Source organism: Musa acuminata, chromosome BXJ3-4, assembly GCF_036884655.1.
Source record: "Musa acuminata AAA Group cultivar baxijiao chromosome BXJ3-4, Cavendish_Baxijiao_AAA, whole genome shotgun sequence".
Taxonomy (NCBI): domain Eukaryota; kingdom Viridiplantae; phylum Streptophyta; class Magnoliopsida; order Zingiberales; family Musaceae; genus Musa; species Musa acuminata.
In genome coordinates, this window is record NC_088352.1 from 7,780,075 (window position 1) to 7,801,330 (window position 21,256).

The 21,256-nt window shown below is 45.5% G+C and overlaps 4 protein-coding genes across 4 annotated transcripts; all 4 read right to left on the bottom strand.

The window, feature by feature from the left end:
• Positions 1-379: 379 nt before the first annotated feature.
• LOC135635654 (ubiquitin-conjugating enzyme E2 28-like) lies at positions 380-4,356 on the bottom strand. The gene is made up of 5 exons (XM_065146883.1): positions 4,277-4,356; positions 4,013-4,099; positions 2,891-3,018; positions 1,247-1,351; positions 380-753 (listed from the first exon to the last, which is right to left on the bottom strand). Exons 2-5 carry the CDS (start codon positions 4,080-4,082, stop codon positions 610-612), a joined length of 447 nt encoding a protein of 148 aa, XP_065002955.1. The 5' UTR covers positions 4,083-4,099; positions 4,277-4,356; the 3' UTR covers positions 380-609.
• Positions 4,357-4,737: 381 nt separating this feature from the next.
• LOC135635653 (allene oxide cyclase, chloroplastic-like) lies at positions 4,738-6,159 on the bottom strand. The gene is made up of 3 exons (XM_065146882.1): positions 5,730-6,159; positions 5,516-5,637; positions 4,738-5,428 (listed from the first exon to the last, which is right to left on the bottom strand). The coding sequence occupies exons 1-3, from the start codon at positions 6,142-6,144 to the stop codon at positions 5,027-5,029; spliced, it is 939 nt and encodes a 312-aa protein (XP_065002954.1). The 5' UTR covers positions 6,145-6,159; the 3' UTR covers positions 4,738-5,026.
• A 341-nt stretch (positions 6,160-6,500) lies between these two features.
• LOC135635652 (UDP-glycosyltransferase 88B1-like) lies at positions 6,501-8,133 on the bottom strand. Its single transcript, XM_065146881.1, has one exon. The coding sequence runs from the start codon at positions 8,107-8,109 to the stop codon at positions 6,631-6,633; it is 1,479 nt and encodes a 492-aa protein (XP_065002953.1). The 5' UTR covers positions 8,110-8,133; the 3' UTR covers positions 6,501-6,630.
• Positions 8,134-19,179: 11,046 nt separating this feature from the next.
• On the bottom strand, positions 19,180-20,989 carry LOC135635537 (UDP-glycosyltransferase 88B1-like). Its single transcript, XM_065146661.1, has one exon. It carries the CDS (start codon positions 20,809-20,811, stop codon positions 19,333-19,335), a length of 1,479 nt encoding a protein of 492 aa, XP_065002733.1. The 5' UTR covers positions 20,812-20,989; the 3' UTR covers positions 19,180-19,332.
• Positions 20,990-21,256: the final 267 nt, after the last annotated feature.

Genomic DNA, 21,256 nt, shown 5'->3' on the forward strand with positions numbered 1-21,256 from the left:
AATCATGCTCTGATTCGATGGAATAAAACTACTAACGAGCAATATATGCTTAATTCTGATGAATCTTATAACAAACAAATGAGGAAAAAGTTAAATTTTATCATTAGAGATCATAAAAGATGCTGTATTTACATCATCCAACCCTTTTAGTATCATCAGATTATCCTTCACTGATCACCATATCATCTAAACCTTTTTCTAATTTGTCACTCCAATCATAGTTATATGTAAGAAGAGCAATGATAGGTTTGGAAAAAAAATAGTTGGTGGTAAATTGTGGGTTATGAATGTTGTTTAACTTGACAACTTTAATTGGCATGCTCTTGACATGGTATGATGGCCAATGAGACCGACATCATATTTGAGAAGTAATTATCCATAATCCAAGCAACGCAAGAGAATTTTATGGTTCAAACATTAAAATATCCATGCAAACAATCAATTACAACCAAACTTGAAAAGCTTGATGAAGCTTGAAACTTTCTAGTCTTTAAGCGGGTTAAGGGACACAGGGGTAGGTTACTTCCAATTTTACAAACAGAACACAGCATGCCTCCACACATGATTAGCAAGTGCCGAGTCCATGGGAACCTTTCATGGTCTTTGGTGCTAACCCATTGCATACTTCTGAGTCCAGCTCCTTGCAGTGGCCTCATACTTGGCTCTGTCTGTCTTGTACATGTGGGCAATTTCTGGAACCAATGGATCGTCTGGGTTTGGATCCGTTAACAGCGAGCAGATTGATAGCAATACCTGTTGAATAAAACAACAAACCTATCCTTAACTTGCTCAGATCAAAGAAGATTGGAAAAAGAACTCAAAGGGGAAAAAGAGATTTGATGTTGTACCTACTTTCAGTTTATGCAAACAAAAGATGGTGAATTCATGGACGAGTTGTTCATTTCAGACATGACTCAATAATTTCTACAATAAGGGTTCTGATTACATTTGGCATTCAAGAAACCAAATGGAGTTGCCTAACATGAAGCCAAATGGCAACCATGTTTTGGAGATGGGCTACAGTGGATATCTCCTGGTTTGAGTTAGGTGTGCCCGTGACTCGACCGATAGACCTTACAATGACTAAAGTGAAGTTGTATTATGGCATAGAGGCTTATTTAAAATGCTCCTTTAATATGAGCACTTCTTGGTCTGACTATTTACAGTCATTACTCTGATGAAAGGCACATGCTGAGTATACAACTTTGTAAATGATAAACACTATGACAGAAGGGAAAAAAGTAACCTTGGAAATAGTTAAAGCTGGACTCCATTGCTCCTTCAAGATATCAAGGCAAATGCTTCCATTGCTATTGATGTTTGGATGGAAAACCTTGGTCCTGAAAGCAACCTGCAGAACACAAACATGTAAGTTGGAAAAACGGTCCAAACAAGAACCATTTCATTTTATTATTACACTATTAGGCACCTCACCAGGTAGACTGGTAGTTGTGTGTGTCCTCTGTTCCAAAACAAATGAAAGGTGGAAAATTGTATTCATTTACAGCGAAACACTTGTCCCAAGAATTAAGGTTATATTTTCCTTGAGAAAAGATCTTCATACTATTATTTGCAACCAAACAAAACTGGCTCCTGTTAGGCCATCTAAAAATAAATCTATCGTCTTTGGAAAAATAAATGAGCAGGTCTACATGAGGTATATTTCTCTAATCTTCCGCTAAACCTTGTTCTCCAGACCTTAAATGTCTTCAGCATCATTTAAGTCACAGAAAGTTATGTGGTAAAGCAAATTAAAATCTATATCAAGTCAAAAGTTGCAAGATCTGGAGTTCACTCATTTTCATATGAACACAAAGAACTTCAGTAATTGTTTGCTAAGGCTAACATTGACAATGCAGGAAACTTAAATGTGTAAAAAGCTACAATAACATGGTTTTGAAACCTTACTACAGAAAGTAGGCTTCCCTTCGTTGAACTTTTCAATTTTTTTTTCTAAGCAAAATCACTGGAAATAGGAGGAGGAGGAAAAGGAGAGGAAGTCGGATGTCCTTTTCCATCTCCGGTCTGATAGCTGGTCTTTAAGAAGAGGACAAAGGAAAATACCCTCGTAGCCAGTAAGTCCCCTCGTTTCTTCTTTTCTTCATGTCTTCTTTATTTTTTATTTTTTATTTTCCCCACTGGTATAAAGCAGCAGTATATGGATGGTCGTAACACACTGGTCTGACAAATCCGGTACCCAACACAAAAAGCATCTTGAACTGTTAGCAAGCTAGAAACGACTTGCATGCACAACTATAATTACTAAGAATGTTTTTTTTCTTGTGAATCAAAAGCAGCATTCACATAAGACAGAGTATAACATACCCCATATATCTGAAACCTTTAATAACTGATACACAGCTTTTAGAATAGGATTTAGGATATATGCTTAAAGCATTTAATTATATTGTATTTCATCTGAAAAAAATAGAACTGCTGTGTATGGCTTGAAGTCATTGGTTGAGCTTAATGTTCGAATCTATCTCAACTCTAAAATTATGGTTAAACCAAAGCTTCAGCTCCACAACAGAATTTCCAGCTTAATTTGAGCATGATTTAGCTTGTTTTGAGGTGAGCTTGATTACCTTCCTAGCAAGCACCACATGGTATATACATAAGAAATATGTTGAATAGAAGGATATGGTTGAATGTACAGATAACGTCACATTAGTCATGTAATAGCAAGCAATAATGAATGTCAATATACAAATTGAATAGGTAATCAGAATTCATAATTACAATCATGTTCATGAGGTTGTTGGGTAAATAAAGAAATGCTTTACACAGTGAAACTATAGAACACATGCCAAAAGAAAAAAAAAAATTCTATGGCAGACTTGACAAAGGAGAAAAAACAACTCTAGTCCTAGAAATTCCATATTACCAATACCTTTGGTGGTTTGAATGGATAATCTGGAGGGAAGTGTATAGTAACTAGAAAGACTCCCCCTGCATATGGACTGTCAGGTGGGCCCATTATCGTTGCTTGCCAATGGAACATATCTTCAGCCACTGGACCTGTACAATGCCAATACAAGCAAAATCTTGCTATCAGATAAGGGATCATCATTGTAAGGCTACAACTGTGGCATGATTTCAAAACTTAAATAAGTTCACTAAGCAACCATATCTTCAAGGCACGCTAGCATGCCGTATGATGTGGCATGTGTAACATTCTTTTATCAACTTAAAATCTAGAAATCACCAGCATTTAAGCATTGAAGAACAAAGATGATAGGAAAAGAAAACATATACCAGCAAATTAAATTCAAATGAAGAAAATGATTATTATGACTCTAACTCATTGAATAATTTACTAAATTGTACCAATCGACAGATATGAATTGACAAAGACATCCCTGAAGAAAATTGCAAAGTACATCGTTCTGTGTCTTTTCTACAATAATAAAGTTGATCGAGCTTATAAGGATTAGTATGGTATTGCAAATCCAAATCACATTCTAGAAACCTTTTAGTCCAATATTATTGATGTGAATATAAGCATAAACCCAGTATACTGAAGGAAAGATTAGGAAGCCTATGTCGGGCTATTATGGGCTGTCCTGACTTGCATTTCTGTCTCGTTTGAATTCTTTTCTGCCTTACTCTATTTTGCTTGAGATGCATGAACTTTTCAGCTGGGTCTTTTTTAAAGCAGCCTTTTCGAAAATTGTTGTCCTGAATTGTGATCGCTGTCTATAGCCATACAAAATAAAATATATATGGGTACACTTTCAGCCTGGTATAAACATAATACAGAAGCAGAAGGAAAGTAGGATTTGATGAATTCGAGCCACGATTTACATGATGCTGAAATCTCAACACCAAAAAACCAGTAAGGATATAGCTTTTCGAACAAAAAACTAGCAACCAAGAGGACTAGCAGCAACAAGAAGGCCTAACGACAGAGCACAGCATCCTGATCGAGATGCATAATCAGAATCGACCTCCTAACAGAGGAAAAAATCGCAGGAAAAAGATGGAGCAACCTAGGCGTCGGAATCCGAGATACCTGCGCTGCACGACGTGGGGGGATCCTTCTGAAGATCCTTTAGCTCCTTGAGGATCCGCTTGGAAGCCATGGCCGAAGGACCTCGCACTGTTCCCACCAAACCCCCAACGAACAAAGATCGATCAGAAAGAACAAAACAACAAGCGGGAAGAAGAGATCGATCGAAAAGGGGAAGGAATAAACCAGAAAGAAAAAAAAAAAGGAGAGATCGAGCAAGGGAGAGAAAAAAAGTAGGATATGTTCTTAAATTCGAGGGCACGTTACCGTCGGCGACGGATTCTTGGATTCCTCTCCTCCCCTCTCTCAGTTCCTTTCTCGACACGGCTGGCCAAATAGGAACGCGAGAGACTGAATTAATTATATTTATTTATTATTTCTTATTCACGTGCGTTATCCCCACTGGATTCTCGGTTTGGTCCGGTTCGGTCTGGTTTGAACAAATCTCGAACCTCATTGAACACATTCGACTGAGAAGATTCAAGCTGGACCGAAGGGATTGAACCAAGTCAAACCGATCAATTAGCGTCAGTCATTCCCGGTTTACGTTCGGTTTGGAAAAGTTCTCGAACTTAATTGAACACATTTACTGTGAAGATCGAAACTGAACCGAAGAAACCAAACCAAACATAATTAATTGCTTCGGTAGGAATTAAGAATTACTATTCTTTTTCAAATTACTAAATTCTTTGTCGATAAAATAACAATTTTAAAATCATATTAGATAATTTAATATTTAATCATAATAACAAACTCATTTTCTTTGAAATGATTGCATGTTCATCAAGTAAACAAAACAAAATAAAACAGAAAACAAAAACACGTCATAGAGTTGGAACAGCTCACACGGAGATCTCCACTACGACCCAGCCACAACCGAAGCAGGTAATTCCAATACCCAATCAAAGGCCGGGTTACGACTTACGACGCGCGTTCCAACGCACTCACGTCACCCCGAAGTAAAAGGATTCGACTCCATTATTTGCTACCCGCCGACAGGCATTGACCCGATCCCGATCACTTGGTGTAGTTCTTGACGGCGGCGTGGGGCTCGGCAGCCTTGGCGGCTGGCGTGGGCTCGACGACGGGTGAGGGCGGCACTGGCGTGCCGAGCAGCTCCTTGGGCAGGTCGGGGATCCCCTTGAGGTAGAAGGTGTGGAAGAGCTTGAAGGGGAAGACGATTTGCTGCAGCTTGACCTGGCCGTAGGCGCCTTCGAACACGCCGGAGCCGCCGGTCACGGCCAGGTAGGACTCCTCGTAGGTCAGGTACATCCCCTGCACCGAGATGTGGCCGTAGTCGCCGAAGTAGAAGCTGTAGATGGCCTCGTAGCGGTCGCCACCCCGCTCCGGCACGTGCTGGATCAGCACGCAGATCCCCGCCGTGATTCCCAACCGCTTCTCCAGGTTCCCGGAGTACAACTATTTCACACATCAGTCGTTGAGGCATTTACTCATATACATTGAGAGCATATACTGAATCGACGAGATCGAAAGGCTTGAGCTTGCCTTGTTGCTAAAGGGGACGAGATCGCCGAGGCAATTGACCTCCTTCTGGCTCAGGCGGAGGTAGACGGGGCTGCCGCGGTCCCGCTCGTTGATCTCGTACACGCTCAGCTCCTGCACCTTAGCTGAAGTCTTTGCCTCGTCAGCCACCGGCAAAACAGAGGCCACGAAACAAATTCTACAAAAAGGAGAAGAGGAAAAAGAAGAAGACGAATACTTGGCCTAGAATCGGTCGTGGGCTTCTTGGCGGGGAAGAGGGAAGCATCGATGCTTCTTCTTGGAAAACAAAATTGTCGTCTGCAGGGTGATGCAGCCAGTTTGGGGAGTTTAGTTTTAGGACGGAAGGGATTTGGGCTCAGTGGGATCAACGAGGATGCCAAAGCCTGCGGAGTTTTGGATGAGGTTTGGAGGTTGAAGGAGGAGACGGCTCCGAGGGATGAGGACGATGACGCCATGGCGAGTGGAACGGAGGAGGTGGCGGTGGTGGTGGTGGCGGCAGCTCGCGCTTTAGATCCTGGAAGAAGGGCGTCAAAGTGGTACAATTTTAGCACGGGTGACCATAGCCGATGAAGCCCGTGATCACGCACGTGGGAGTTGGTGATAAAAGCATGAGCTGACATGCATTTCTCCATGTTTGAGGAGACTCCGTTTTATTATTAGTGTTTTTGTTGGGGGGTGGGTGGGGCGGCGGTGTGGTGGGGGTGGGTGAAAGGTGTGGGTTGAATATATGGAAAAGAAGCGAGGAAAAAAATAATTAATATACATATAAAAAATAATAAGCTAATAAATGAGCTGCTCTTAAAATTTTGAAAGTTAGCTCAGGTAAACAATAATATATTTTTTAGTTTATTTTTATTTTAGTTTTATACGTAAAGATAAAATTATATTTTTTTATTATTCACATATAAAAATAAAATTTAAATTATTTACTTTTAAGGATCACATTATTTATTAAGAAAGAAATAAATAAATAATTTAATTGTTTGACTAAAATTTTAACTTATTCAAAATATTTTAATATTTATCTTTAGGGTTTCCAACAAAGGTCCACAAACCATTGAATTGCTTCATCACATGGGGGGAGTCCATTTCTGCTCAACCGACGGGTGCGGATCTCATCAATCGCACGGCTTCTTGAGGTGGTCCTCACTCGTCAATCCTGTGGTTCGAAGTTGTGACGTGCTTGCATTCCTCAAGGTCTTCACCACGTCCAGCCACGCCTGATGAGACGACCCGGCTTCCCTTCTCGCCTCCGCCGCCCTCTGCTTCGTCGCCACCGCCCGTTCCCTCAGCTCCCGCCCCCCCTCCGACTCCATCAGCCACCTGATCCGGGCCTCAACCTCCTCCGCCGCCACCAGCTCCTTGGCGCAGCCCTCCATCGCCACCGCCACCCGCATCTGCTCCACCAGGAGCACCTTGTTGATCCCCTGCTCCGCGTACAGTGGCCACCCGATCATCGGCACCCCGGCAGTGATCGCCTCCAGCACCGAGTTCCACCCGCAGTGCGTTACGAACCCCCCCACCGCCTCGTGGTTGAGCACCTCCACCTGCGGTGCCCACGACTTCGCCAGGAATCCTCTCTGCTTTGTCCGCTCCAAGAAGCCTTCCGGAAACAGGGCCTCCAAGTCCGGCTCTGACTGCAGCCCCCATCCCTGCGGCCCCTGGCTCTCGCTCCGCGGAGCCCGCACCACCCAAAGGAACCGCTGTCCGCTCCTCTCCAGGCCAGCCGCGATCTCCTTGAGCTGCTCCGCGGAGAACATCCCCATGCTACCGAAGCAGAGGAACACTACGCTCCCGCGCGGTTGCTCGTCCAACCACGACGCGCACTCAGCCTTCTCCATCTTTTCTCCTCCGACGTCCCTGCTCCCGTCGGCGATCAACGGCCCGATACAGTAAACCGGTGGCATCCGACGACCGGGAATGCAGGCCCCGTCCCGAAGGACCCGGACGGCCTCCGCCTCCAGGGACTCGAACGAATTGACCAGGATGCCGTCGGCGTTCGGCAGGCTCTCTAAGACACGTATCATCCTCTTGAAGTAGTCTTCATCGCGGTCGATCATGTTGCGAGGCATGTCGGAGGCGGGGACGGGGGGCAGCCCTGGGAAGTGGAGCGGTGAGTCCCCGAGGGCCTTTAAGTCGATGTCGGCGGTGGCGTAGAGGGTCGGAAGATAGAGGAAGGCGGCGAGAACGGCGGCGCAGGAGGCGAAGAAGAAGTAGGAAGGGAGGCGGAGGTTGACGGTGACGGCCAGGGCGCCGGTGCAGAAGAAGTCGAGGACGACGGCGCGGACGTCGGAGGTGCGGGAACGGGCTTCAAGGAAGTACAGGAGCTGGGGGTTGTTGGGGAGAACGAGGTCCAAGAAGCGAGGGACCGGGGTATCGGGGAGTGAGGCGGCCGGCGGGAGCTGGTGGAAGGAGATGGAGGGGTAGGCGGAGGAGACGCGGGCGACGAAGGGGTCCACGGAGGGATGTTTTACGGGCGTGTGCATGAGGACGACAGCGACGGAGAAGTCGTGGAGGACGAATAGCTTGGCCAGCTCCACCATGGGCACCAAGTGGCCCATCGCCGGCACTGCGTACAAAACCACCGTTTGCTTCATCGCCTTTGCTCGCCGACATCTGAGCTTATCTTGCCGCACCGCGGTATATGTAACGCCGCTTCACATACTCTGGTGAACGTAAGCAGTGACGTGGTCGTCGAAGGAGGGCAACGAATGATTGAAGTGTGAGTGCACAACTCGAAATGGACAGTTAAATGGATCTTCTAGAAACTATCCATGATCGATTTGATCGAGCTCATTAAAATCAATGGAATAATCATAATATATATATAGATGAAATATTTGTATATATCCATTAATACATGATTAAGGCGACTTATGGAAGGACACGTCGGCTAAGATGTATCGGTCTGTTTCTCGGGGAGTAATCTGTATGTATAACACAAAGAAGAAGATGAAGACAAAGACAAAGAGGGGCGGTTATGTACTCTAAAACTACAAATACCAGATGATACCAATGTCTCCACGGGTCAATGTTGGGAGTCAAAGATCAGCTTGACGGGTCGTCGAAGTTGATCGACCACAGGGCATGGTGTTGATGTCGGGATGATGGTCACTGTCTCCTGGTAGGAACAATAGCGGCTCAGGGTGTCCACTCTCCTAATCGGAAGTTCTTGGATGTCGATCGAGTTGTAGGAGTCACTTGGGGAAAGACGCCTTCTTGATCAAAATGATCACGACTCGAGCGTGGCCACTCTCCTGCACAAAAGGTCCGCATTAGGTGGTTCCCGACTTTAGCCCCTCAACAAATAAGTTAGTGATCTGCTTTCGACTTTAGCCCCAGACACCGATCGAGGGTTTTTATATTGCCACACGAGGGTAGACCGCATGCAGATTCGACGTTTTGGCCAATCCTCGAGGGGCAAGATAGTACCTACGTGTGGTCGCCATCCTGGAACACTCGAAATGGCCAAATAGTAGCTTTACGTGGTTGCCGTTTCGGGACGCATGAAACGACGAGACTATATCTCTGTGTAACCGCCCGTGTAGGATGGCGATAGATGCGATAGCGGGACCCACGAGAAGGACGAACGCGATGCATGAAGATGCATCAAGATGTCGACGGAACCGACGAGGACGAGATGGACGATCACATGGCATGAAGATGCACCATTGCACACATAGATCTTGATGTGAGTGATTAGGCCTACTGGCTCGGGCCTAATCATATTAGGTTGTGGTCCATGATCATCTTGTGTGATTGCTTATACACATACTAGATATGTATATATATTTGCATGCGATGTAGATATATATTAAATATGTATATGTGTGACATGTCATATTAGGAGACCAAATCATAAAAACATCTCTCGATAATATTAAATCGGTAAACGTGAGGCAATTAGATTGACCCACGTGGCCTTCCATCGTTATGAGTAGGAACCGATTCCCGGTGTAGGTTGAGTTGGTCGAGTCCCTCGAGACTCACCTATATCGCGATTCGCTATCTTGCTTACGATATAGAGATGTCACCGGTGACCTGAGGGCATGGTATGCTTTGTCGAGTCCCTCGATGGTATATCATCAAATCAAACTCATCTTGTAACGAAGGTGTTGACTTAACCGAGCATCATGGTTGGTCGAGTCCCTCGAGGCCATGGTGATTCGGAGGCCGAACAGGACGGGAATCATAAGGAGTTGTGATCGGCAAGAGTTGCCTACCTTTTAGGCTTAGTGTGATTGGTCGAGTCCCTCGAGGTTACACTAAGACGCTGATTGGATCATGATCCCTACTAGAAGTCTGCCGGAGACTTCCGTTTCACGTGCTGAGAATATCGCGTGACTCGTTAGTAAAATAGTGGGAGCATATTAAGATAGAAGTCTATATCTTGATAGTTTATTTCTTGCAAAATCTACATGTTATTCATTTCTGCTGCATCTTTATTTTAAGAAAATGTCGCTTTCAAATCCCTTACATGGTATACTTGATGTCAACCGCCTCACTGGTCCAAATTATACGGATTGGCTCCGTAACTTGAGAATTATTCTCATAGCGGAAAAAATCGTGTATGTCCTTGATATAGTGATGCCTATGCCCGAAGAAGGGGCAAGCAAGGATGAGATCGCTCGCTACACGAAGTACATTGATGACTCCACTCTTGCTCAGTGCTATATGTTGGGCTCTATGACTCCTGAGTTACAGAGACAACATGAAAAGATAGATGTCAAATCCATTCTCATATATGTCCGTAAATTGTTTGAGGAACAGGGAATGACTCAGCGATATGAGATATCCAAGAGCCTCTTCCGCGCTAGGATGACTGAGGGGACACTAGTTCAGAACCATGTCCTAAAGATGATTGAGTGGATAGAGAAACTCACAGGTCTAGGAATGGTCTTAGAGGATAACTTATGTGTGGACATTGTGCTTCAGTCCCTACCAGATTCCTTTTCACAGTTCATAATGAATTTTAATATGAACAAGCTTGAGGTGACTCTCCTAGAGCTTCTCAATATGTTGAGGGAGGCAGAGAGTACTATTAAGAAAAAGAAGCCAGTTCTCTACACTGGTGAGACCAAAAGGAAAAGGAAAGTAGAAAGGTCCCTTAAGAAGGGAAAAGGCAAGAGCAAACCAAGTAAAGCAAAGGTTGCTAAGAAAGACTCAGCAAAGGACAAAGGCCAATACTTCCACTGTGGTAAAGATGGCACTAGAAGAGAAACTACAAAAAGTACCTTGCAGAAAGGGCAAAATAGAAGCTTGGAGAAGCTTCAGGTACATTCATGATCAATCTCCAATTGGTAGATTTTTATGATAGTGCAATGGTATTGGATACTAGTATTGCTTATTACATCAACAATTTATTGTAAATTTTAGCAAAGCCTAGGAGAGATTGACGAGAGGAATATTGCATAAAGTTTTGTTTATGCAAGACACTACTCCACATATTATGAATGTAAGTGTCTAAGAGGAAACGAGATGAGATGAACAGTGCATATCTATGGCATTGTAGGCTAGGTCATATCCATGAAAGAAGGATTCAAAAGTTGTTAAATAATGGATATCTAAATCCATTCGACTATGTGTCATATGTAACTTGTGAGCCTTGCATTCGTAGAAAACTTACCAACTCTCCATTTAGTGGAACTGGAGAGAGAGCCACTGAGTTGTTAGAACTCATACATAGTGATGTATGTGGACCCATGTCAACTCATGCCATTGGTGGTTACTCCTACTTCATTACATTTACTGATGATTTCTCAAGGTATGGATATGTGTACTTAATGAAGTATAAATCCGAGGTCTTTGAGAAATTCATAGAGCATAAGAATGAGGTGGAGAACCAGATTGGAAAGAGTAGCAAAACTCTTCGATCAGATCGAGGAGGTGAGTACTTAAGTACAGAGTTTACTCAGTTCCTCAAGGACCATGGGATATTATCCCAATGGACACCTCCTTATACACCTTAGCTCAATGGTGTCTATGAAAGGAGAAAACGTACGTTATTAGATATGGTACGGTCCATGATGAGTTTCGCTGACCTACCCATCTTATTCTAGGGATATACCCTAGAGACCGCAGCTTACCTTCTGAACAGAGTTTCAACTAAGTCGATAGTGTCTATACCATATGAGATATGGAAAGGGGAGAAGCCTGATTTTAAGGTTGTTAAGATTTGGGGCTGCCCTGCCCACATTAAAAGACACAACCCCGATAAGTTAGAATCAAGGATAGAGTGATACAAATTTGTGGGAGACCCCAAGGAAACTTGTGGGTATTGTTACGGTAAGTAACTTTTTAGCCGTGGCCTCGGGGCCGTCGCGACTTGGTTCGGGTCCGGAAGGCGGTGATCTCCGTGGGGGCGCTCCTCGAGCCCGCTGGATCTCCGAAGGCTTCGCACCTGCACAAAGGTCGGGTCGGGGTGCTCGACCCGACCCCTCCTTCTAGCGCCAAAATGTTACGGTAAATAACTTTTTAGCCGTGGCCTCGGGGCCGTCGCGGCTTGATTCGGGTTTGGAAGGCGGTGATCTCCGTGGGGGCGCTCCTCGAGCCCGCTGGATCTCCGAAGGCGGTGATCTCCGAAGGCTTTGCACCTGCTCAAAGGTCGGGTCGGGGTGCTCGACCCGACCCCTCCGACGATCAAGTAAGCGAAAGACGTGGAGGGGGTTTAGGAGGAGGAGAAGCCTCCGGGTGTTCAGTATGTCCCCCCTATCTCTTTGTTCAGAGCTTTGGGGTATTTATAGATGAGTTTAACATTACCTGACGTGGCTACCCGCAAGAGCAGGATCGTACCTCTGATGGCGTCTGACACAGTCGTCGTCATTGCGTGGAGGACCGGATCGCCGTAGGGTATGGGCGGGGGTCGGTCATTGTCCTACCTTGCCATGGTCAAGTGTGCGGGGTCGGAAGTCGCTGCTTGACAGCGGGTGTCGTCAGCGCGGGTCTAGTCAGCGTTATTGCCTTCCTCATCGGGCAGCGCGGTGCCCAGGTGGGACTGTCGTCGTGGCACAACATGTCGCCACTATTTTCACTATCATGTATTATTTCTATCATCTCGATGACCAAAAGGTCTTTGTAGCTAAGAGAGTAGTGTTCCTTGAGAAGGAACACATTCTTGGCGGAGACAGTGGGAGAATGATAGAGTTGAGCGAGGTTGGAGAACCAAGCTTAAGCACCACTCTACAGCCCGAGTCTGTTTAGGTACCTAATACACAAGTTTCAACTTTACGCAGGTCTGATAGAGTATCTCATCCTCCTGAGAGATATGTGGGACATATTAAAGGAGAGGATGTTTAGGATATTGATCCTCAAACCTACGAGGAGGCTATTATGAGTATAGACCGGGAAGTGGCAAGAAGCAATGAATTCTGAGATTGGATTCTATGTACTCCAATAAGGTTTGGAACCTAGTTGATGCGCCCGAAGGTATTGTACCCATCGGTTGCAAATGGATCTTTAAGAAAAAGATCGGAGTATATGGAAAGGTAGAGACCTATAAAATAAGGCTAGTGGCTAAGGGGTATCGTCAAAGGCAAGGTGTTGACTACGACGAAACCTTATCACCCGTAGCAATGCTAAAATCCATCGGAATTCTATTGGCTATTGCAGCACACTATGATTATGAAATCTGACAGATAGATGTGAAAACCGCATTCCTCAATGGGAACCTCGAGGAGGAGGTGTATATGATGCAACCTGAGGGATTCGTGTCCAAGAACTGCCCAGATTAGGTGTGTAGGTTGCTTAGATCCATTTATGGACTAAAGCAAGCTTCCCGAAGTTGGAACATAAGATTTGATGAGGCAATAAGATCTTATGACTTCGTTAAGAACGAAGATGAGCCTTGTGTGTACAGAAAGGTAAGTGGGAGTGCTATCACCTTTTTGGTGTTATATGTGGATGACATCCTCATCATTGGGAATGACGTAGGAATGCTATCCACAGTAAATGCTTGGTTATCTAGACATTTCTCTATGAAGGACTTAGGGGAAGCATCCTATATCTTGGGGATTAGAATCTATAGATATAGATCCAAGAGGATGCTTGGCTTGTCCCAGTCCAGGTACATAGAAACCATTGTCAAAAGTTTTGGCATGGAAAATTCCAAGAAAGGGCGAACATGGATATGATACCTAATGTTTCAGCAATATGGTCTATCATGTATGTCATGCTATGTACTAGGCCTGATATAGCGCATGCTCTGAGTATCACGAGCAGGTATCAAGCGGATCCAGGCTTGGAGCACTAGAAAGAAGTAAAGTGTATCCTTAAGTACTTAAGAAGGACTAAGGATCTTTTACTATTGAGGTAATAGCCTTAAGGTTGAAGGCTACACAGACTCAAGTTTTCAGTCTGATGTCGATGATAGCAAGTCGAATTCAAGGTATGTGTACACCTTGAATGGAGGAGCAGTATGTTAGAAGAGTTCCAAGCAAGATACTACTGCTGACTCGACCACAGAGGCAAAGTATATTACTACATCAGATGCAGCAAAGGAGGGAGTCTGGGTGAAAAATTTCATCACAGATTTGGGAGTCGTGCCGGGTAGCGAGGAGCCGATCTCCTTATATTGCGACAATAACGGGGCGATTACTCAAATAAGGGAACCCGGGTCTCATCAAAAGTGTTCTGAGGAGGTTCCAACTTATCAGAGAGATCGTAACCTGAGGAGATGTAGCAGTGGAAAGAGTTCCATCCGAAGATAACATTGCAGATCCACTGACAAAGTCGTTGTCTCAGATTGTCTTTGAGCGTCACAGGGGTCTGATGGGGATCAGACACATAGGTGATTGGCTTTAGGTCAAGTGGGAGATTGCTAGTCATAGGTGCCCAGCAAGCCAATCACGTGAGTGATTGCACGTGTGACTTGATACAGAATCTTTTTGCTTATTATATTTTGGTGTATATCACTTTATAACTATTGCATAAATGCATATATATATTGTGATGTCCTTGGATGTGTGCAATGGGAATCGGATCGTGATGAGATCACGATAATGAGATCGATTCACCTTTAAACACATATCCTAAATAATCCCGATCATAGGTTACTCGAGAGGGACATCGTGATAACCGGACATACTAGTGTGCTGTATACCCGTCCATATGATGGATGTAGCTGGTCTCATAAATGCTCGTGTAGGGACACTAGGGATACAATACAGGTGCTCATTGGAGAATGAGTTCACTGATTGATCCGCTTACGGAATGCTGTATGGTTGATGATGCCTTATTGTCAGACAGCGATTCCGTAGTCCTAGTGGTGTATCTGGTCCTTAGACTTGAGACACCAAGGATGTCCTGTATGAGTGCTCCACTCTTTGATACAAAACTTATAGGTTTGGCTATCCCATATCTAGTACAGTTGGTCATTGGGAGTGGTAGTCGACCTTACGAGGGCTATTGAGTGTCGATAAAGGATCATCCACTCTTGGCATCATGAGAGGAATATCCTATGTGTTCTTGCTCAGACAAATCCCTGGCCAGGGTCATTCGAGTTGAGAGAGAAAAAGTTCTCTGGGAGAATCCGATTAGAGCGAGACTCGAGTAGAAACTGTATGGGTCTAACAACACCATGCTCGATATACGGTCTCTGGGATATTAGATGGATGAGAGATTATAGGTACATGGTAACTGAGGACAAATAGATCCAATGGATTGGATTCCCCTGTATCGTTTGGGGAGTACGACGTAGTGGCCTATTACTTTCGTAGTCGATGAGTCAAGTGAATTATTACAGAGATAATAATTCATTGAGTTAGAAGGAGTTCTGACAGGTATGACTCACGGTCAGCTCGATATTGGGCCTAGAGGGTCACACACATATGGTAGGCATTGCGATGAGTAGAGGTTCGGATATGAGATATCCGACGGAGCCCTTGTCTTATTGGATGCAGATCCAATACCCACTAGGGGAGGACCCATTAGGGTTTGACAGGGGACCTCTATAAATAGGAGGGATTCAGAGCCTCATAGGCTAGAGCTTTTGCTTGCCTTTCCTATTCTCCTCTTCCTCTCCACCTCAGAGCAGGCCTGGAGTCTTGAGGAGTGTCGTCGTAACCCTGCTGTGTGGATCACCGCTAGAGAGGAGGATGCTTGACCTCCTTCACCCTCTCCTAAGGATCTGCAAGGAAACAGGGATATACGATCTCCCTAGGTAACAAAACCTACTTTATACGCAGTTTTAAGTTTCGCGGATTTTACGTACCAATCTTCGTACGACGATAAACATCTCTTTGGGAATCGGGGAATTTGTTTTCTTATTCTTTCGCTGCGCATGTGATGTCGCCCCCATGATTTTCCCAACAGCCATGTCATACGTGTAGTAGTGCCAACAATGCCAAAGGCATGCCCGACTATAACATCGACGAGCAATCCCTCTCACCCCAATGGACGTAGCCTGGCCCTTCGCCCAATGGGGACTAAATCTCCTTGGACCCTTCCCTCTAGCATCAGGACAACGATGCTTTCTTATAGTCGAGGTGGACTACTTCACGAAGTGGGTTAAAGCCGAACCCTTGGCCTCAATTACCGAGATGCAAATCCAAAGCTTCACATGGAAGAACATCATCATCGGTTCGGGATCGCAAGGGCTATCATCACCGATAATGGAGCTCAGTTCAACAATGCTAAGTTCAAGGCCTATTGCCAGTCATACGGGATCCAATTGAGGTTCAGCTCGGCCGCGCACCCCCAAACTAACGGCCAACCCTTTCCTAACACTCAAGGCTCGACCGGTGAGGTAAAGACCAAGGAAGTTTGCTCCCGACCGACAGAAGGCAATTAGCGATGAGGTTGATCGCCTTAAAGAGGCAGGATTCATTATCGAGGTAAAATACCCTCGGTGGCCGTCGAATGGAAGTTGGAGGATGTGTGTTGATTACACCAATCTCAACCGAGCATGCCTCAAAGACTACTATCCACTTCCTAGGATAGACCAACTAGTCGGCGCCACCGCGGGCCATGAACTCCTCACGTTCATAGACGCGTTCTTGGGCTACAACCAAATTCGGATTGTGACTCAGAATCAAGAGAGCACCGCCTTCATCACCAACAGAGAGGTGTATTGTTCGGCGTGACGGTCGATCCTCGAGGGACGAGATGATACCTATGTGCAGTCGTTATCTTGGAATGCTCGAAACAGCGAAATAGTACCTTCACACGGTTGTCGTCCCGGGACACGTGAAATGGCGAGACTGTATCTCTGTGCAGTCGCCCGCACTGACACAGACTTAGCTGGTTTTGCCTAAGTCGTGCGGCACCCTCGCGCATCCGTCCGCAAAGGTCAGCCTCCCCGAAGCCTCCCATTGTCCCTTAGGACCAACAAAAGAGAGAACGGGTTAAAGAGAACGCCTCAATCGGGATCCACAAGCAAACATGTCCGAAAAACACTTCATAGACAATGCAAATTACAAACAGACTTTACAAGCTCTGAACAGTGGCACAACAAAGGGTAAAATGGTCCATTACAAACCGAAAAGCTCTCGCACGTGTCCACATGACACAACCTTTATTTACAAGCCTAAAGAGGCCACCAACCCAACTAAAATGAGACTTATAAGCCTTCGGTTGCCCCTCTACACGCTGTACAAGACATGAACATGCCAACAGACACGGACAGATATAAGCATTACATCAAACATCCTGTTTCAAAGTTTGTCCGTGATAGCGCGGGACGACGATATATGGGAGCGCACCTTTTGCTGACCTATTAGTGGAGTGGCGCGACATTGATTGTGACGTAGCCAGGGTCCAAATTTTACCTTATCAGGTAATACATCTAATATGCTTACCTTGATTTATGCTTGAATAAGTTCTAGTCTTTTCCGTCTTTCTTCATAGAAGAAAATATAGGTTATGTATAACTTGACAGCTTTGAACTTTCATGAACAAGAGAATATGCATAAGTTTCTATTGACTTTTTGGTGTCTGAAGCGCCTCTGAGATTTGTGGAGAGTTTTAGTGCATTCTTTTGTTTTGAAAATTCATATTAGATCTGAGTCTTTAGTTTTTGGTGATCAAAGAAAGCATCAGCCAGAAGCGGCCGGAATGATATTCATTTTTAACGTTATTTAGGTCTTCATTTTTATGGCCTAATTTATTTCATCATTTTGTGATATGCTTGAAATCCAAGTTCTGGACTTGGATAACTTTGAAATCTTGGCTTTGTTCAGTAGTTTGTGAAGAACTTACCTATGATTGATATCATGTACAACTTGTTAGGTGTGTGCATATGTGGCAGATGCTTTTTTAGTTGTCTTTTATAAATTCAAGAAATTTACTATTGACTATGAAGTGCAAATGTCTGATTGTGCTTCAAAATTATTTACACTGATCCAAACGTCAACAATGTGGGACCGAAGTCATCTAACATATGCATATCTGTGTGTGTCTGTCCTGTATTAATCTCATTGTTAATATTCCCTTCTTCCAATTTTTTTGCAAAATGATTCTCAATCTTTTATTCCTTATCTTCCGCTAGTCAAGTGTCTCCAAGAAATTACATTATAAGAAGTTGAATTATATAATTATAGCTTACTTCTATTGAGGCACATATCTGAAGGCTGAAGGTATAGACATATTATAATATTGATCCGTTTACTAATGATTTTTCACGGAGAGTACTCTCTGCATGCACACCTGGTCTTGGATTGTTAGTTATAAGATTTGATCGGGGATCAACCAAGTTAGTGAGACAAATACTTGTTTGACTGTCAGGTAGCTGCGTAAAGTGTGCCTTCTATGAGGTAATTCATTTTCGGTGTCCAAATTGATGCGGATACCTTTTGTTGCTAAGCAACTTAGGCATCTATTCTTAAGCTTCCTTTTATGACCTTAGGTACCGATTATGTCAAACGCATCTAATTAAGATAATGGCAATACTTAGCTGAAGTCTTTGCCTCGTCAACCACCGGCAAAACAGAGGCCACAGAACAAATTCTACAAAAAGGAGAAGAGGAAAGAGAAGAAGAAGAATACTTGGCCTAGAATCGGTCGTGGGCTTCTTGGCGGGGAAGAGGGAAGCATTGATGCTTCTTCTTGGAAGACAAAATTGTCGTCTGCAGGGTGATGCAGCCAGTTTGGGGAGTTTAGTTTTAGGACGGAAGGGATTTGGGCTCAGTGGGATCAACGGGGATGCCAAAGCCTGTGGAGTTTTGGATGAGGTTTGGAGATTGAAGGAGGAGACGGCTCCGAGGGATGAGGACGATGACGCCATGGCGAGTGGAAGATGGGCGTCAAAGTGGTACAATTTTAGTCCGGGTGACCATAGCCGACAAAGCCCGTGATCACGCACGTGGGAGTTGGTGATAAAAGCATGAGCTGACATCCATTTCTCCATGTTTGAGGAGACTCCGTTTTATTATTAGTGTTTTTTTTTTGTCGGGGGGGGGGGGGGGGGGGGGGGGCGGGTGAAAGGTGTGGGTTGTAATATATGGAAAAGAAGCGAGGAAAAAAATAATTAATATACATAAAAAATAATAAGCTAATAAATGAGCTGCTCTTAAAATTTTGAAAGTTAGCTCAGGTAAACAATAATATATTTTTTAGTTTATTTTTATTTTACTTTTATACGTAAAGATAAAATTATATTTTTTTTATTATTCACATATAAAAATAAAATTTAAATTATTTACTTTTAAGGATCACATTATTTATTAAGAAATAAATTAATTAATAATTTAATTGTTTGACTAAATTTTTTACTTATTCAAAATATTTTAATATTTATTTTTAGGTTTTCCAACACAGGTACACAAACCATTGAATTGCTTGTCACATGGGGAGTCCACTACTCCTCAACCGACGGGTGCCGGATGTCATCAATCGCACGGCATCTTGACGTGGTCCTCACTCGTCAATCCTGTGGTTCTAAGTGGTGACGTGCATGCATTCCTAAAGGTCTTCACCACGTCCAGCCACGCCTGATGAGACGTCCCCGCTACCCGTCTCGCCTCCGCCGCCCTCTGCTTCGTCGCCACCGCCCGTTCCCTCAGCTCCCGCCCCCCCTCCGACTCCATCAGCCACCTGATCGGGGCCTCAACCTCCTCCGCCGCCACCAGCTCCTTGGCGCAGCCCTCCATCGCCACCGCCACCCGCATCTGCTCCACCAGGAGCACCTTGTTCATCCCCTGCTCCGCGTACAGTGGCCACCCGATCATCGGCACCCCGGCCGTGATCGCCTCCAGCACCGAGTTCCACCCGCAGTGCGTTACGAACCCCCCCACCGCCTCGTGGTTGAGCACCTCCACCTGCGGCGCCCACGACTTCGCCAGGAACCCCCTATGCTTTGTCCGCTCCAAGAAGCCTTCCGGAAACAGGGCTTCCAAGTCCAGCTCTGACTGCGGCCCCCATCCCTGCGGCTCCTGGCTCTCGCTCCGCGGAGCCCGTACCACCCAAAGGAACCGCTGTCCGCTCCTCTCCAGGCCAGCGGCGATCTCCTTGAGCTGCTCCGCGGAGAACATTCCCATACTACCGAAGCAGAGGAACACTACGCTCCCGCGCGGTTGCTCGTCCAACCACGCCACGCACTCGGCCTTTTCCACCTTATCTTCTCCGACGTCCCTGCTCCCGTCGGCGATCAACGGCCCGATACAAAAAACCGGCGGCATCCTACGACCGGGAATGCAGGTCCCGTCCCGAAGGACCCGGACGGCCTCCGCCTCCAGGGACTCGAACGAATTGACCAGGATGCCGTCGGCGTTCGGCAGGCTCTCGAAGACACGTATCATCCTCTTGAAGTAGTCTTCATCGCGGTCGATCATTTCGCGGGGCATGTCGGAGGCGGGGACTGGGGGCAGCCCCGGGAAGTGGAGCGGTGAGTCGCCGAGGGCCTTTAAGTCGATGTCGGCGGTGGCGTAGAGGGTCGGAATATAGAGGAAGGCGGCGAGAATGGCGGCGCAGGAGGCGAAGAAGAAGTAGGAAGGGAGGCGTAGCTTGGCGGTGACGGCCAGGGCATCGGTGCAGAAGAAGTCGAGGACGACGACGCGGATGTCGGAGGTGCGGGAACGGGCCGCGAGGAAGTGCAGGAGCTGGGGGTTGTTGGGGAGGACGAGGTCCAAGAAGCGGGTAACGGGGGTGTCGGGGAGGGAGGCGGTCGGCGGGAGCTGGTGGAAGGAGATGGAGGGGTAGGCGGAGGAGACGCGGGCGACGAAGGGATCCACGGAGGGATGTTTTACGGGCGTGTGCATGAGGACGACAACGACGGAGAAGTCGTGGAGGACGAAGAGCTTGGCCAGTTCCACCATGGGCACCAAGTGGCCGATCCCGGGCACTGGGTACAAAACCACAGTTTCCTTCATCGCCTTTGCTCGCCGATATCTGAGCTTTTCTTGCCGCACCGCGGTATATGTAACGCCGCTTCACATACTCTGGTCAACGTAAGCAGTGACGTGGTCGTCGGAGTGCAACGAATGATTCAAGTGTGCGCCAACAACTTGTCCTGGACAATTAAATGGATCTTCCAAAGAAACTTCCCCTGAATTATTTGATGGAAAGCTCATTAAAATCAATGGAATAATCATAAACTTAACTATATATATAGATGAAATATTTTGTATATATCCATTAATACATGATTAAGGCGACGTGTCACGTCGCTCTTTTTCTCAGGGAGCAATCTGTATGTATATAACGCATTGAAGAATACAAAGCGGGGCAGTTTTGTACTGTAGAACTACGAATACCAGCTAATACCAATTTGTATTTTCTACTTTGGTTGCGTTCACTCCCATGTAAGAAACATGT

What these genes read in the sequence shown, in the direction of transcription:
- LOC135635653 (XM_065146882.1), bottom strand. Translation starts at nt 6,144, where the DNA reads ATGGAGAAATGCATGTCAGCTCATGCTTTTATCACCAACTCCCACGTG. An exon ending in CACGACCGATTCTAGGCCAA is followed by an intron (nt 5,638 to 5,729) that starts GTATTCGTCTTC and finishes CAAAGACTTCAG; the next exon opens with CTAAGGTGCAGGAGCTGAGC. An exon ending in TCGTCCCCTTTAGCAACAAG is followed by an intron (nt 5,429 to 5,515) that starts GCAAGCTCAAGC and finishes TGTGTGAAATAG; the next exon opens with TTGTACTCCGGGAACCTGGA.
- LOC135635654 (XM_065146883.1), bottom strand. Translation starts at nt 4,082, where the DNA reads ATGGCTTCCAAGCGGATCCTCAAGGAGCTAAAGGATCTTCAGAAGGAT. An exon ending in ATCCATTCAAACCACCAAAG is followed by an intron (nt 1,352 to 2,890) that starts GTATTGGTAATA and finishes TGTGTTCTGCAG; the next exon opens with GTTGCTTTCAGGACCAAGGT. An exon ending in CAGCTTTAACTATTTCCAAG is followed by an intron (nt 754 to 1,246) that starts GTTACTTTTTTC and finishes TTTATTCAACAG; the next exon opens with GTATTGCTATCAATCTGCTC.
- LOC135635537 (XM_065146661.1), bottom strand. Translation starts at nt 20,811, where the DNA reads ATGAAGGAAACTGTGGTTTTGTACCCAGTGCCCGGGATCGGCCACTTG.
- LOC135635652 (XM_065146881.1), bottom strand. Translation starts at nt 8,109, where the DNA reads ATGAAGCAAACGGTGGTTTTGTACGCAGTGCCGGCGATGGGCCACTTG.